Source organism: Gobio gobio (assembly GCF_949357685.1).
Source record: "Gobio gobio genome assembly, chromosome: 3".
Taxonomy (NCBI): domain Eukaryota; kingdom Metazoa; phylum Chordata; class Actinopteri; order Cypriniformes; family Gobionidae; genus Gobio; species Gobio gobio.
The window spans coordinates 68286197-68301148 of NC_137099.1; the positions used below are offsets into that span (position 1 = coordinate 68286197).

The 14952-nt window shown below is 39.2% G+C and overlaps 1 protein-coding gene across 1 annotated transcript; it reads right to left on the reverse strand.

Moving 5' to 3' along the window:
• Positions 1–1391: 1391 nt before the first annotated feature.
• Positions 1392–14652, reverse strand: LOC307124259 (protein NLRC3-like; the record flags this gene model as incomplete). Its single annotated transcript, XM_079813305.1, is given in 6 exon segments — positions 1392–1955; positions 4558–5540; positions 5543–5737; positions 8402–8560; positions 13108–13979; positions 14573–14652. Coding segments are annotated over 6 exon segments (2853 nt in total).
• Positions 14653–14952: the final 300 nt, after the last annotated feature.

Here is a 14952-nt window from a genome sequence, read left to right on the forward strand (position 1 = left end):
TTTTTATTTTTGAGTGAACTATCCCTTTAAGGAGTCTTGTTTACCTTTGACGCTATCTATATGAAAAACTAACTTCCTCTAGGGGCACTCGGTATCATAATATAATAATACATAGTTAAAAGTACATTAATAAAATAATAAACAGGAAAATACTTGAAAAGGCAGTGTCCTCAAAATTATGTTCCTTTTTAGAAAGAAATTGTATCTGTGAGGATTTCCAGTCAGGATTTAGACCATATCATAGCACTGAGACTGCTCTCATCAGAGTTACAAATGATTTGCTCTTATCATCCGATTGTGGCTGTATTTCTTTATTAGTGTTACTCGATCTTAGCGCTGCATTGGATACTATCGACCACAACATTCTTTTGAATAGACTCGAAAATTATGTAGGCATTAGTGGAATTGCATTGGCATGGATTAAATCATACTTATCTGTATGATATATAAAATATATCTTATATTATATAGTTGTCAACACTGCACTGGCTCCCTATTAAACATTGTATAAATGTTAAAATCTTGCTAATTACTTACAAAGCACTAAATGGTTTAGCTCTCCAAAACAAACAAAACCAGTCTCCTGTGTGATGACTATGATCTTCAAGCAGATGGAACTGGACAAATATTATGAATGTTCTGATCTAATCTGACTTCTGACTTGTAATGTTTGCCTGAATCATAATCATACACTGTTTGTTGATTTTTGCTTTTAAAAACGGGACGCCACACAATAGTATCCTGAGCCGCAGTGCTGATGAAGAGAAAAGAAGGCAGGGTCTTGAGTGTGAGATGTGGCAAAATGGTCAAAGACATCCATCTAGCTCATGTTTACATAAAAAAAACAATTAAAAAGCAGCTGTGCTAACTGTAAACAGCGCAGAGTAATTGCGTCAGAATTTTCTGAATAGTCCAAAGCAGACTTCTTCCATCAGCACATCCAGAACTCATAGTATGTGCTCATACCGTTCATCTTTATTCTTTGTTCACACGCAGCATCCTAATGGTAATTAAGTGGTAATGTTACAACTTTCCTGTTGACAAAAAAACAGCATATGCTGGTTAGGTATGTTTTGAAGCATGGAGCTGGTGAGAAGCTGATCCTGATCTGGTGCTAGTTTCTTAGGACCAGCACTTGACCAGCTTAAACCAGCTCATGACCAGCTATGGACCAGCTGCCATGGTTCAAAACATAGCTAACCAGCGTATGCTGTTTTTTTTCAACAGGGTTCTCATCGCAGAAAAATGCCAGAACTGATTCAACAGTATTTTTGCAAGAGGACGTGTTTACACATGATCTCTTCACGGTAATTTACCAGTAAAGACTGTATGTTTTTCTTTAATAAAGAAATATAATGTTACATAATAATAATATTTAAAATAAATGAATCTTACAGTGCTCTTCTGGTGTGTTGGTTTGCTGGCAACCTCCGTGCCTCATCAGATCTTCTGTATTTATGCAGTTCAAACTTCTCTTGAGTCTCTTCTGACATCAGGAGCACAAACACCAGACCTGACCATTGAGCAGAGGACAGATTCTGTTCTGAAAGATTTCCTGAGTGTAGATTCTTCTGGATTTCCTCCATAAAGTCATCTTTAAGTTCAACCAGACAGTGTAATAGATTTATAATCCTCTCCACTGATTTCTCCTTCTTTATTGTCTTTTTGATATAGTCAGCAGTGTCTTTGACATTCTCTGTTTTTAGCTTCAGTTTTGGCAGCAGTTCCTTCAGGTCACTCTGATTGGACTCCAGTGAGAAACCCAAGAGGAACTGGAGGAAAAGGTCCAGGTGTCCATTCTCGCTCTGCAAAGACTTGTGGATAGCAGACTTGTGAAGGTCAACTAGTGATGTTTTGGAGAGTTTCCACGGAAGTGTTTCTCTCCAAGATTGAAGCAAATAGTTTCTTCCAGAATATTTGTATTTGAAAAACACATAGAGAGCAGCGAGAAACTCCTGGACACTCCCAGCCAGCAGAGTCATGTGGGGCCCATATGGGCGTCACCTGGGCTGTCTAACTGGGGCCCAGCCAGTTTTGTCCTCAGTTTCCATGGAGGCCCCACATGGGCTAGCCCAGATGAACTGAACACTGCTCAGTGTGCACACTACAGGCTGTTAAATGTAACTGAATCAGTGTTGGAGTTAATGAGATAATTAAGTGATTAATAGAGTAATGACTGAATATTACTGAAGACTCCTGATGATAACAACCAGAATCACTGAAGGACAGAGAAACACAACAGACTTCAGACACAACTTCACAAAAGCATTATCAGATTCCCTTTTTACCTATTAGATTGACTTTCTGTTATCTTAGTTTTTATTGATAATTCCCACTGAGCAAAGGCGTACGTTGAAAAGACGTCCACTGAGGAGCCAGAATGAAAGTTTTTATGACGTCTGTTTTTGACGTGTTCTGCACGTCCAATATAGACATTCATGGAACCTCAAGGTTAAAAACTAGTTCAAATTGTGGAAATATTTTCCATTTGTAATTGCAAAGCAACTCACAGACAGTGTGTGTTTGTCCAGAAATCATGAAAATAAAAGAAACTTAGCTCACACCTTTAGACACTTTAGAAAACTTATCATCTGTAATTCACACATCTTTGGATCGTGAGAGAATCGTGGGATTCAATCCAGGATCTTCTTGCTGTGAGGAGACAGTGTTTCCCACTGAGACACTGGTGCTGCCCTTAATCACAGACATAAGACACACTTTGACTATTTCTGTCAGACGTCTACAGAAGCTCTTACTGAGAATTAACAGAGCTTTAGATGTTGATATTTATGTTTCATTTGAAGTCACCATTGTGGTGGGAAGCGTTTGCTTTAGTTGGGCTCTTGGTCCCCGTATTTGTGTTAGCTTTTCTTTGGATGTTGTAACTGTGTGTGAGAAACACAATAGTTGTGTCTGAGAAAGCAAAGATAAAGTAACTTCAGGTGTTGTCAGCTCCTTGTTGATGACTAAATCATCAGAAGTCTAGAATCTTATGTTATGCTTTTGAGTTTTGTGTTCTTGTTTGGAAAATAATAATTTGTTTATATACTATAACTTGTGAATCCACTGTATCGGGACTAATAGCAATAAAATAATCACTTATCCTGAAAGATGATAAAACAGCATGTGCACATTGTTTTGAGAAAATATTTCACATAGTCACACGTAGACATCAAGATTTTGCATATGATTCACAACAACGGTGACAATCATAAAAAAAAACTTCATGCTGCAATGCATGATGGGTAGCTTCAAAGTACAAAACTCATGCTTGATAGTCACCATTGTTGTGAATCATATGCAAAATCTTGATGTCTGTGTGTGACTATGTGACATATTTTCTCAAAACAATGTGCACCTGCTTTTTAATCATCTTTCAGAATGAGTGATTTGTTTATTGCTATTGGTGTCAATACAGTGGATTCACAAGGTTATGGTAGGCTATATAAACAAATTATTATTTGCCGAACAAGAACCTAAAACTCAAAAGCACAACATCAGATTCTAGACTTCTGATGATTTAGTCATCAGCAAGAAGCTGACAACACCTTAAGTCACTTTATCTTTGCTTTCTCAGCCATAACTATTGTGTTTCACACACACAGTTACAGCAGCCAAAGAAAAGCTAATTCAAGTACAGGAACCAAGAGCCCAACTAAAGCAAACGCTTCCCACCACAATGGTGGCTTCAAATTCACCATAAACATCAACATCTAAACCTCTGTTAATTTTCAGTAAGAGCTTCTGTAGACGTCTGACAGAAATAGTCAAAGTGTGTCTTATGTCTGTGATTAAGGGCAGCACCAGTGTCTCAGTGGGAAACACTGTCTCCTCACAGCAAGAAGATCCTGGATTGAATCCCACGATTCTCTCACGATCCAAAGATGTGTGAATTACAGATGCTAAGTTGTCTAAAATGTCTAAAGGTGTGAGCTAAGTTTCTTTTATTTTCATGATTTCTGGACAAACACACACTGTCTGTGAGTTGCTTTGCAATTACAAATGGAAAATATGTCCACAATGAGCAGATTTGAACTAGTTTTTAACCTTGAGGTTCCATGAACGTCTATATCGGACGTGCAGAACACGTCAAAAACAGACGTCATAAAAACTTTCATTCTGGCTCCTCAGTGGACGTCTTTTCAACGTACGCCTTTGCTCAGTGGGAATTATCAATAAAAACTAAGATAACAGAAAGTCAATCTAATAGGTAAAAAGGGAAGCTGATAATGCTTTTGTGAAGTTGTGTCTGAAGTCTGTTGTGTTTCTCTGTCCTTCAGTGATTCTGCTTGTTATCATCAGGAGTCTTCAGTAATATTCAGTCTTTATTCTATTAATCACTTAATTATCTCATTAACTCCAACACTGATTCAGTTACATTTAACAGCCTGTAGTGTGCACACTGAGCAGTGTTCAGTTCATCTGGGCTAGCCCATGTGGGGCCTACATGGAAACTGAGGACAAAACTGGCAGGGCCCCAGTTAGACAGCCCAGGTGACGCCCATATGGGCCCCACATGACTCTGCTGGCTGGGCTGCGATGAATGAAACTGTAAACCTTTCTCTCTGACACAGGTTTTTCCTTCTGAAAGATCTGAGTGCATAACCCAGAGTACACTGACCCTTCACTGACACCTAGTCCACACTCCTCAATATCTTCTTTGTAGAAAATCAGATTACCTTTCTGTAGCTGTTTGAAGGCCAGTTTCCCAAGCTTCAGAAGAATCTGATCAAAAGACTTGGCTTTGGGATTAAGTTCAGGATTACCACAGTATGTTTTCATCTTTTGCTTCTGAGAAAGTAAGAAGTTTGTGTACATCTCTGTGAGAGTTGTGGGTGTTTTGTCAATGCTCTCTTGAGCCAGTAGAGGCTGAAGAACTTTGAGAGAGATCCAGCAGAAGACGGGGATGTGGCACATGATGTACAGGCTCCTGGATTTTCTCATGTGACGTATCATGTTTCCAGCAACCTCAGGACTGCTGTTTTTGTGAAAGTATTGCTCCTTTTGCTCATCATTGAATCCTCTCACCTCTGTCACCTGATCAATGTAGTCTCTGGGTATCAGACCGGCTGCTGCTGGTCTGGATGTGATCCAGATGAGAGCAGATGAGACCAGATGTCTCTTGATGAGGTTTGTAACTATCTTACTCACTGTTGTTTTTTCATGCACATCTGTTAATTCATCACTCTCATGAAATCTTAAAGGGAAGCAGCATTCATCCAGCCCATCAAAGATAAACATGACCTTACCAACACCTTCAGGAAGAGAGGGCAGTTCTTCACGACCACTAAAGAAAATTTTGTTGAGCAGCCCCATGAGACTGTACTCTTTCTTAATCCTATTCAGTCTACGAAATGAGAGTGGAAATGTGAAGACTATATCCTGATTTTCTTTTCCTTCAGCCCAGTCAAGGATGAATTTATTAACAGAGACGGTCTTTCCCACTTTTGCGATGCCCATCGTCAGAACTATTCTGTTTTGTTGACCAGTATCACACTGGACTTTAAACATGCCATTGAAATTGATTGCCGTGTCCTTGGTTCAATCTGTATCACCTCATGGTCATTCACTATTCCTCCAGTCTCATTCTCCACCACATATAGATCAGTATAAATATCATTCAGGTACTGCTGATGACCTGTTTGTGAATTACCAACCAATATCCGCTTGTAGTCCTCTTGTAAATTGTTCTTCAGTCTGTGGCTGATCTTTCTGTTACTGTCCTCTGCAGGTGAGCCTTTGAGAAAAAGGAAAAGAGATCATATTTAAGTGATGCGTCGTAAGTGATCTCACAATACTAGACTTAGAACTATGGACTGTGTTTGGACTGGAAATCATTTTGGCTGAATGTGTGCTAGATGCAGTACTGAAATCTGCACTTCTACTTGTAGCTGGAGATACTTCTTTCTGTTTATGAGTCACGCAGGTACTGGGATACTCCGCAGCGGTTGGCATCCCACTCAGTCTAAAATAGTCTGAATATGAACACTTATTATAGGTGTACCATAGTGATTCAGGATAAGAAACAAACATGGTTTGAAAGATGGATTCATGATGTACTCCCTCATTACATAAATTTCATAACATTTTTGAAAATACACGATTTTGTACCTTTCAATCAGTGCTTCTCAAACCTGTCCCGGTGTCCCCCAGCACTGCACAATTTGTATCGTCTCCTTTATCTGACACACCCAACTCAGGTCGTGCAGTCTCTAATGAGCAGATGAGCTGAATCAGTCATGTATTATATGAGGGAGACATACGGCGTTTCTCAGCACCAAGTAGGGCTGTCACTAACGATTATTTTGGCACTCGAGTAATCGGTTGATTATTTTGACGATTAATCAAGTAATCAGATACTTTTTTGTGGTAATAAATATAGACCTACACTTTAAAATGACTTAAAATACATATACAATAACAATGAGGCAATAATATTTGGTTCAAATAAAGTATCAAAAACAAGTCTACATATGGGTTTCATAGAACAGTGAAGGTTAAACTTTTATTTTGTAATCGCGATGAACAGTTGCATATTTAGAAACATATTGATGCATTCTCCTGTATTGGTATAGGTTTATAAATGATTTACCTTACAAATCTGGTGAAATGGCACATATTGTGATGAACAACAGATGAACGTTATAAGCAACCCAAACTCACAGCATATTCAGAGATGGAGTTTGAGACACTCCACGCATGTAAATGATAACAGTTAACATGGAGCAGAATGGAGCTGCTCTGAGAAGCATGCAATCTGTCTTGTCACTGCCATTCTGTTTGTGCTGTGGAAGCTTCTGTCACTGAAACAAATTCCTGTTATGTGTAAACATACCTGGCAATTAAGGCCTTTCTGATTCTGATTTTGATTCTAAACTGTGCAGTACAGGGTGGTACACCATACTACCTGTGATGACTGTCCTGACAACCAAAATGAGAGATGAAGTTCACATGGAGGATGATGATAGCAGGACCACAAAAAGGTAAGTCTACTCCACAAGACAAGACTCCACAAGAGCTGCAGTTTTGGAGATGCTCTGACCCAGTCGTCTAGCCATCGCAATTTGGCCCTTGTCAAACTCGCTAAAATCCCGTTTTTACTGTTTCTAACACATCAACTTTGAGGACAAAATGTGAGATGGTGGTCCAGTGGGTTAAACCATGGAACTGATATGCAGAAGGTTTCTGGTTCGATCCCAGCGGTCACCACCAGTGTGTCCTTGAGCAAGGCACTTTACTCCATGTTGCTCCAGGGGGATTGTCCCTGTAATAAGGGCCATGTAAGTCGCTTTGGATAAAAGCGTCTGCCAAATGCATAAATGTAAATGTAAAATGTTCACTTGCTGCCTAATATATCCCACCCACTAGCAAGAGCCGTGATGAAGAGATCATCAGTGTTATTCACTTCACCGGTCATAATGTTATGCCTGATCAGTGTATATGGCTTTGTGAATTCACAATAGCATTGTGCTATGGCTTTTAACTGGTTTTAGTACATTGTGCAGCCTTAGAAAATAATCTAATAATGCGGTTCATGGATTCTTGTCAGTGGAATGCGCAACTTGTTACTCGTCACGGGTAAATTGCAATCAAGGATTTTTTTTTAATCGAGAACTCAAATTTAATCGAGGAATCGTGACAGCCCTAGTACCAAGTACGCTTTTCGGACTTGCGTCCTTGCTAAGTTCAACTCAGGAGAATGAACTCCTGAGGATGGGAGGACGCAAAAACGATTTGCCAGGGAATAAATTACATATTCATGAGAGCAAAGATCGGCCGTTAGATCTAAACAAGATGTATTATATCTCATGTTTAACCACTACAGAGACATCAGAGTCAGCGGCAGACGTCAGAAGGAGTAGCCGAGGAAAGGCTGCTCTCGGCGAGGTTAATGAGCGCTGATCGACTGGAGATAAAACCCCAGATAAAATTTTCAAATAGGCACTCTCTTTATAAATAAACCACAGATTTGAGCTTTACACAACTACATTCTTGCCTGAAAAACTCTTAAAACTACATTTGGTTACACGTTAACAGTTTAATTTTTAAAACTACATGGATTTTGTTAGCTGGTTGGTGAGGATCTGGGATACATGGCTGTCTCAAGTCCGCACAAGTCACCTCTTGATGCATCCTCAATAAAAGGTGCGGATCAAGAACACATCCAGGGATTTGAACTGTATTTGGCTAGATGTGAACTTTGAATTGGAACAGTACTTGGGCAGCGACTGATGACATTTCACAAGAACACAAGTACAGACAAGAATGCATATTGAGAAACGGCCATACAAAATGTGCAGTGTTGGGGAACCTTTTGAGAACACCTGCATTAAATCATCAATCGTTTCATGCTTAAATATGTTTTGTAGAATAAATTCCCATTTAAACCTCAACACAGTACCTTCATTGATTGTTGGTGTACTGCATACTGCAGTGTTTAAGACATAGTTGATGTTTACTTGACCTACGATTCCAGTGAGTACAGGAGCATTTACATTCGCACCTGTGTCAGCTTTTACATCAACACTGACTCCAGTGTGATGGGAGCTGCTGATCGGCACTGAAATAGAGACAAAGGCACATATTTAAGCATCTTACAGAGATTTCATGACTAATATTCACGATAAATCTCTTTATTACCATCCTTGTGTTTGTTCTCCAACTGTTCAGGAATATTGTTCTGGTTCATCTTCCTCAGGATGTGCAGTTTCTCACCACACTTTCTTGATGTTTTGAATCGAGATGCTCCAATCAGGATTTATACAGCTGATAACGATCTACTTTAAAAAAAATAAAAAAGGAGATAAACTGATACAAATGACAAAATCAGGAAATCATATTAATATCTTTATTAGGGGCCAAGCACCGAAGGTGCATAGGCACCTATTGTATCCGTTGGTCCTCCTATTTTTATTCTTCTTCCGCTCTGGAAGTCAACAGCAGCCCATAGAACCACTTGTGGGAAAGTTATGAAATTTGGCACACAGATAGAGGGCAGTCTGATATGTCACTATAGCAAATTTGGAGTCTTTAACTCAATCCCTCTAGTGCCACCACCTGTCCAAAGTTGCACTTGTATTTATACTAATAACTTTAGAACCGTGAAGTCAATTCGATTGACTTCTACGATTCAAACCTTTTTGAACTGCTCCTAGACGGTTCATCTGATTTGCACCAAAATTGAACCAGACCATTTTCATACCATCCCAACAAAAACTTTTGGAACTCAAGTCGATTCATGAAAGTGCTTTCCAATAACGTGCGAACAAATTTTACGTGGCGCTTCTGAAAATAGACGTAAGGCTGTATCTCCGCAACACTTCATCATATTCTGACCAAAATTGGTACACATCATCACAAACATGACCTGAGGCTACATACTGCGTTTCGGCACAGCTCCACCAACTGGTGCGGAGATACGAAATACGATTGCCATTTTTGCGTATAACTTCTGAACAGTTTGCCCGAAAATTATAAAATTTGGATCTCGTTAGATTCGGGGACACATGCTGATTCGAGTGGTATCCAATGTTCCCATGTCGGCCATTTAGAATTTTGTATTGCTACAAAACTTGGTATGGTCATTGGAACGATGCCCTGAAAGAACATGGCATGTTTCGGATCAGCACCACCTAGAGGTGAAAAAAATATTTACATGCTTAGGACTTTGTATATGGTTGACTTATTTGCACAGGAGTCATATCTTCACTCCCTAGACCGCTTGTCAGATTTTCACCAAATTAAACTTTTACATTTTTTATAACCCATTGAACATTTTTATGTTGAGGAAATCCCTTATATGGACAAAGGCACCCAGCTGATGTCAAAACCCATACATTTGTTAAATTTATGAGTAAAATATGGTCTGTGGTAAACATAACTTTACAATACCTTGACATGTTGCTCTACAATGTAAATTACACACATCCCACGTTAAAATCTAGATAATTATTAAAATATAAGTTTTCAAAAATAAAAATAACAGCTTTAAAATTCACGTTTTCAATATGGGTGTGTATGTAGAGCAAACTGTCAAGTAATGTTTACTACAGGCGTTATTTCACTCGTAAATTGAACCCCATTATAAAAACCCAAAGGAAAATCTATAGGGCACCAGACTCTAAAAAGCAGTTAGAAACGTTTTGACTGATGAAACGTTAAGACAATAAACAAAAAATTGTGCCAATACATATGGGTGTTCTTCAAGCCATTTCCGTAAGAATAAGGTACATTTATAATGCAATTGACATAGCCTTTATCACAGTATAGAGTACTATAACATAATTCACCTATCTTTTGAGGTGATTATTTGTCTCCTAAGCTATCAATACCATGGTACCAGATTCTGGTATCGTACCAAAGCCAAACTTGTGGCGCTGAGCCAACCCTAGTCCCTGCTTTTTTTAGTTGTTAGATGTTTTAAAATGAAACCAAACACAATTTAGCATTTGCTTATATGTAAAACAAATGTAAAAAGTCTATATCCAATGTTAAATTTAAATCCAGCAAGATTAATGTTTTATGTAGTAGTATTTACCAACTTACCATGAATGATGATGACATTTGTAGGTTTCTTGTTCCACCTCTGAAATGGCGTCTCAACAAAAACCTCTTAAACTCATCACTGGGAATGTTTTTCCTTAAACATCTACTAAATCAGAACCATTACAGGAAACCAACTGAAACTGGTTTTTCAAGAGCATCACAATCTGACGTCAAGACATACATACATCTTATCTTAAGTATATAGTACACTGACAGCAATTACAGGCAAAAGACAGCCAGATGTACAGACAGTAACACAATCAGTAACAGACAGAAAGCCCAACACTTAAAGAACCAACACTGATTGTTGGAGGATAATCTGTTATCTTTAAAGGCTACTAAAATATGTATTGTATTATAAAGGAACCAACTTCGCGTAAGTGGGTGATCATGCGAGATAACACCAAAATAAAATGAGTCCAGGAAAAACCCTTCCTGAGTGAAACTGAAATTATTTGCATGGCACGTGCACAACGTCAAAATTTATTTATAATATGTTTGTGATGCTCTTTCATTTTAGTTTGATTTATTTTGATGTAGTGATCCTCATGTGGATTTACAGTGTTTAATGGCTTAAGAACATATCGAATTGTTTTATATTTAACAAATTACATAAAGTTCCACACTGTTTGCATTAGTATTTGCTTCAGGCAATATGTGCATATGTACTCTGATTTTCTTCACTGTAATAAAATGAAATATGACATAAAACACAACCCTGTTTTGTTTTATGTCAATGTCAATTTTAATAATCAACAATAGCCATCATAGTATAAGAAGATATACAATAAGAAATAAAGCAAAAAATTCAGCCGAACGTACATGGTTTACATTCATCCCTAATCCCCTGTCATTTTTCACACAAGACTCCCAAGTGCAGATGCTAATGGCTAGTGTGGTGACACTGCTTAACACAGTTGTGTATAATAATCGTTTGTGAAATAATCATTAGTTATTGCACTAGTAGAAACCCTTACAAGGAGAGTTAAAGTTATAATCGTATTAAGGTTACAACGACATCCTCACAAGGAGTCAGCAGGAGGGACTCTCCTTCCAATCCGCCACACTCTCCAACTGTCTACATCCCCACCACTAGATTACGACCTTGAGCTCATGGTAGAATCTTAAAGATACAGCTCCTCTTTCTGAAGAATTGAGATGAGTTTAGCTTTCACGGCATCTCCGTGTTTGCGTATAACGTCACAGATCTTTCTCATGCTCTCCTGACTGTTTAAACACTGTCTGATTTCTGAATATTGTTCCTCAGTAATTAGTTTCTGCTGAAGCAGTTTATCTGCAATGATCTGGACATTTCTAACCCTCTGAATGAGATCCGGCCAATGGTTATCAATAGGGTTGGGTACCGAAATCCGGTTCCAATATGGCACCGGTACTTATATAACCGGTATGTACCGGACCGAATCAGAACGCAGATTTCGGTTCCTCATTTCGGTGCCAAAATTCAAACGTGCTTTCGCGCTTTGGCTGAGCCAGAGACAGACGCTCAGCGCTGGTCACATCACAACTCATGACAACTATTCAGTGTTTTCAACGACATCATGTTTATTTCAGGTTTCAGACATTTAAATGCTCATAAGTAGGCTACTAGCAAAAAACACACCCTGATGTCTATGAAAGCGGCTATGACAATCCTTTCAGACGATAATTTGACTAACGTTACATGTTTTATTCACATCAGATACATGCACATTATATAGTAACTATAGCGTTTACTCTGTTCTTCTTCCAGTTCACTGGTCACTTACTTTCATGTATTTCGTGAGACGAGAATGCTCTCAAGTGTTGTAAATCCGACAGATCCGATTCTGAGGCGCAAACTAACATGGCGCCGCGCATTGCGCTTTATAGATCAACTAACACACATTCACTCACACATTTGAACATCAGATAGTTCGTGACACAGTTAAGAAGTTTGTGAATATTTTGAATAAAAAGAAAAAAACGAAATAAACCCGATACAGCTGAGCTGTCAGCGCTATTGCGGCTGCTGTGTCATCATGTGAGAAACATGACGCGTCGCCATGGAAACATTAAGACGATGCGTTCTAAAATATTTAGCCAGAGAATATGATCATATTTCAAAAAAGAGCTGAAGCTGAAGCTGGTTAGTAGCATACCAAGAATACAGACGACTGCTGTTATTATTGTAATTAAGAGTTATATTAGGCTTGTTGTAGTTGGGTTAGGTGGCTTAGGTTTTACTGTGAATTTGTAAATAAGTCAATTATAATTTGTAAATAAGTAAATTGTGTTTTTTATTTATTTATATTCATACATTTAAATATACATTAAACTTTTAATAAATGGTTCAATTTAAATAAAAAATAAATAAACAAAAAGCCATTTAATGTCATCCACCTCGTTTTGTGGCCTTTTTTAAAAAAAAAAGTATCGGTTCAGGCACCGTTTAGGCACCGGAACCGTTTTAAAAGTATCGGTTTGGCACCGGAATCGAAAAAAACCCAAACGATACCCAACCCTAGTTATCAAAATATCTTGCTTTATCTGCCTCACTATTCAATCGCGGCTCGTCTCTCTTACGATGAATTGGATCAAGTTCATCTTTCTCAATTCTTGGAGTCCAGACAGTCTTCTGATCCTCTTCTCTGGTAAGAGTCATCTGAAGATCATTCTCCAGACGTGTGTTGACCTTGAAGAAGTTTGGGGGAGTTTCTCTTCTAAATGTCATCCCTTCTTTGGGGTGGATAGAGGCACCAGGAGCGGCAAGAAAGTGTGGCGTTTGCATCCGAAATGGCCGGTCAGGTCTGGGATACTTGATTGGGTGACTTGATTTTTCATCCTTCTCAACTTTTTCTTTTTCACTCTCATCAAATGGAAAAATGTAGAGATGAAGAATGAGAGGATCTTTATAAGGCATGTAGAGAAGAAGATCACAGTGTTCATACCATCGCATCATCCAACTTATAACGAATGTTGCAAGAGAGAAGGATGGTTGGACAATCTTAGCATGGAATCGGGTCAACTGCACAGGTTCTGTGGTTATTCCCTCGTCTTTTACGGTGAGGAGTTTCACAGCATCTTTGAGAGAGCGGTCAGACTCTCCTAAACAGGCGTAATGGGGCAGATGAACTTCCTCCAGTTTCCCTGAGATCACTGTCACGTCCATCACTGGAGCGATTCGATGGCACTGCAGTCTCCTCAGCTCTGTGTTGAGGAAGTGTCCGTCTACGGTACGGTACTGAAGGGTGACGTTACAGTCACAGACCCATCGCATTCTGGTCCTGACACACTCGTAACGGCCTGGGTCAGTGCTGACCCTGAACTTTGACCCTTCATCTGTAGAGGCTGACGGCTCAATCTGAACCCACTGATCAGAATCAGTGATATGGACACAAGACTGACAGTTCAGCAGCGGCTGAATATTGAGCCCAGAAGGTTTGGGCTCAGAGAACCTGTGGAGAACCAGAAAAAGGCAGAATGAACGAGTGAGATGGTTATGCGCAAACAGGGTACAAAATTAAATAATTGATAAACTAAAAAATAAAACTCTTGCCAGCTGGCCGGCAACTTTAACAACATTAGTTAACGTCAACTAAAAATACTTTTAAAGAGTTTATTTATCTCAGTTTGTTAATTTCGACATTTATTAATGCACTATTAAATTCAAATTTTGCATGATTATTAAAGCTTTGAGGGAGCTTGAGAGCTTCGAGGCATGGTTGTGTCATCATGAGAGCGTTGTGAGAATTGTTTGCTCCCGTTCATTTTGTATTAGTTTTTTTGTTTGTTTGTTTATTTTACTTTTGCTATTACTTTGAATTTGGTTCTGTCTGTCATTTTAAACATCATTTGTCAGACAGAAATTGTAGTTATTTTGTATTAATTTCCTTTATGTAAATAAACATTTCTGTTGCAACCTTACCAACCACAATGGCATGCAATAATTGTACCAGCTGCTCTGCCCACGCAGTGTGGGTATAAATGAGCTGCAGGTGATTGTATCAAACTAGTTGTTCGCTGAGGAGCTGAGTAGGTGAACTGGCACCCCAGCAGGGCCAGACGAATAGGAATCCCTACCAAAGCGCCATGGCCTTTGCCCCCTTCCAGTGGTCCATCCAAGTCCATCACGGCTGTTCCGCATTACCTGCTCAGTGACTTACTGGATAACACTGGGAAAGGGTGCCCTAGTAGGAGGGAACGCTGCGGAAACCACATCCTACCCTGAAGGAGTTATGTGGAGTACAATGCTGGGCCTAGCCCCACTGAAGGGAGGGCTCTCCCAAGGGACTGACACAGGCTTCCGTAGGAAAGACCATGAAAAAATATATAAGATCCCGCAGGGTCACTCATATAACCCCAGCCCAGTACCGGTTCTCAAGGATTCAGCAGCAAAGGGCCTGATGCCAGACGCTCTACCACATCCGG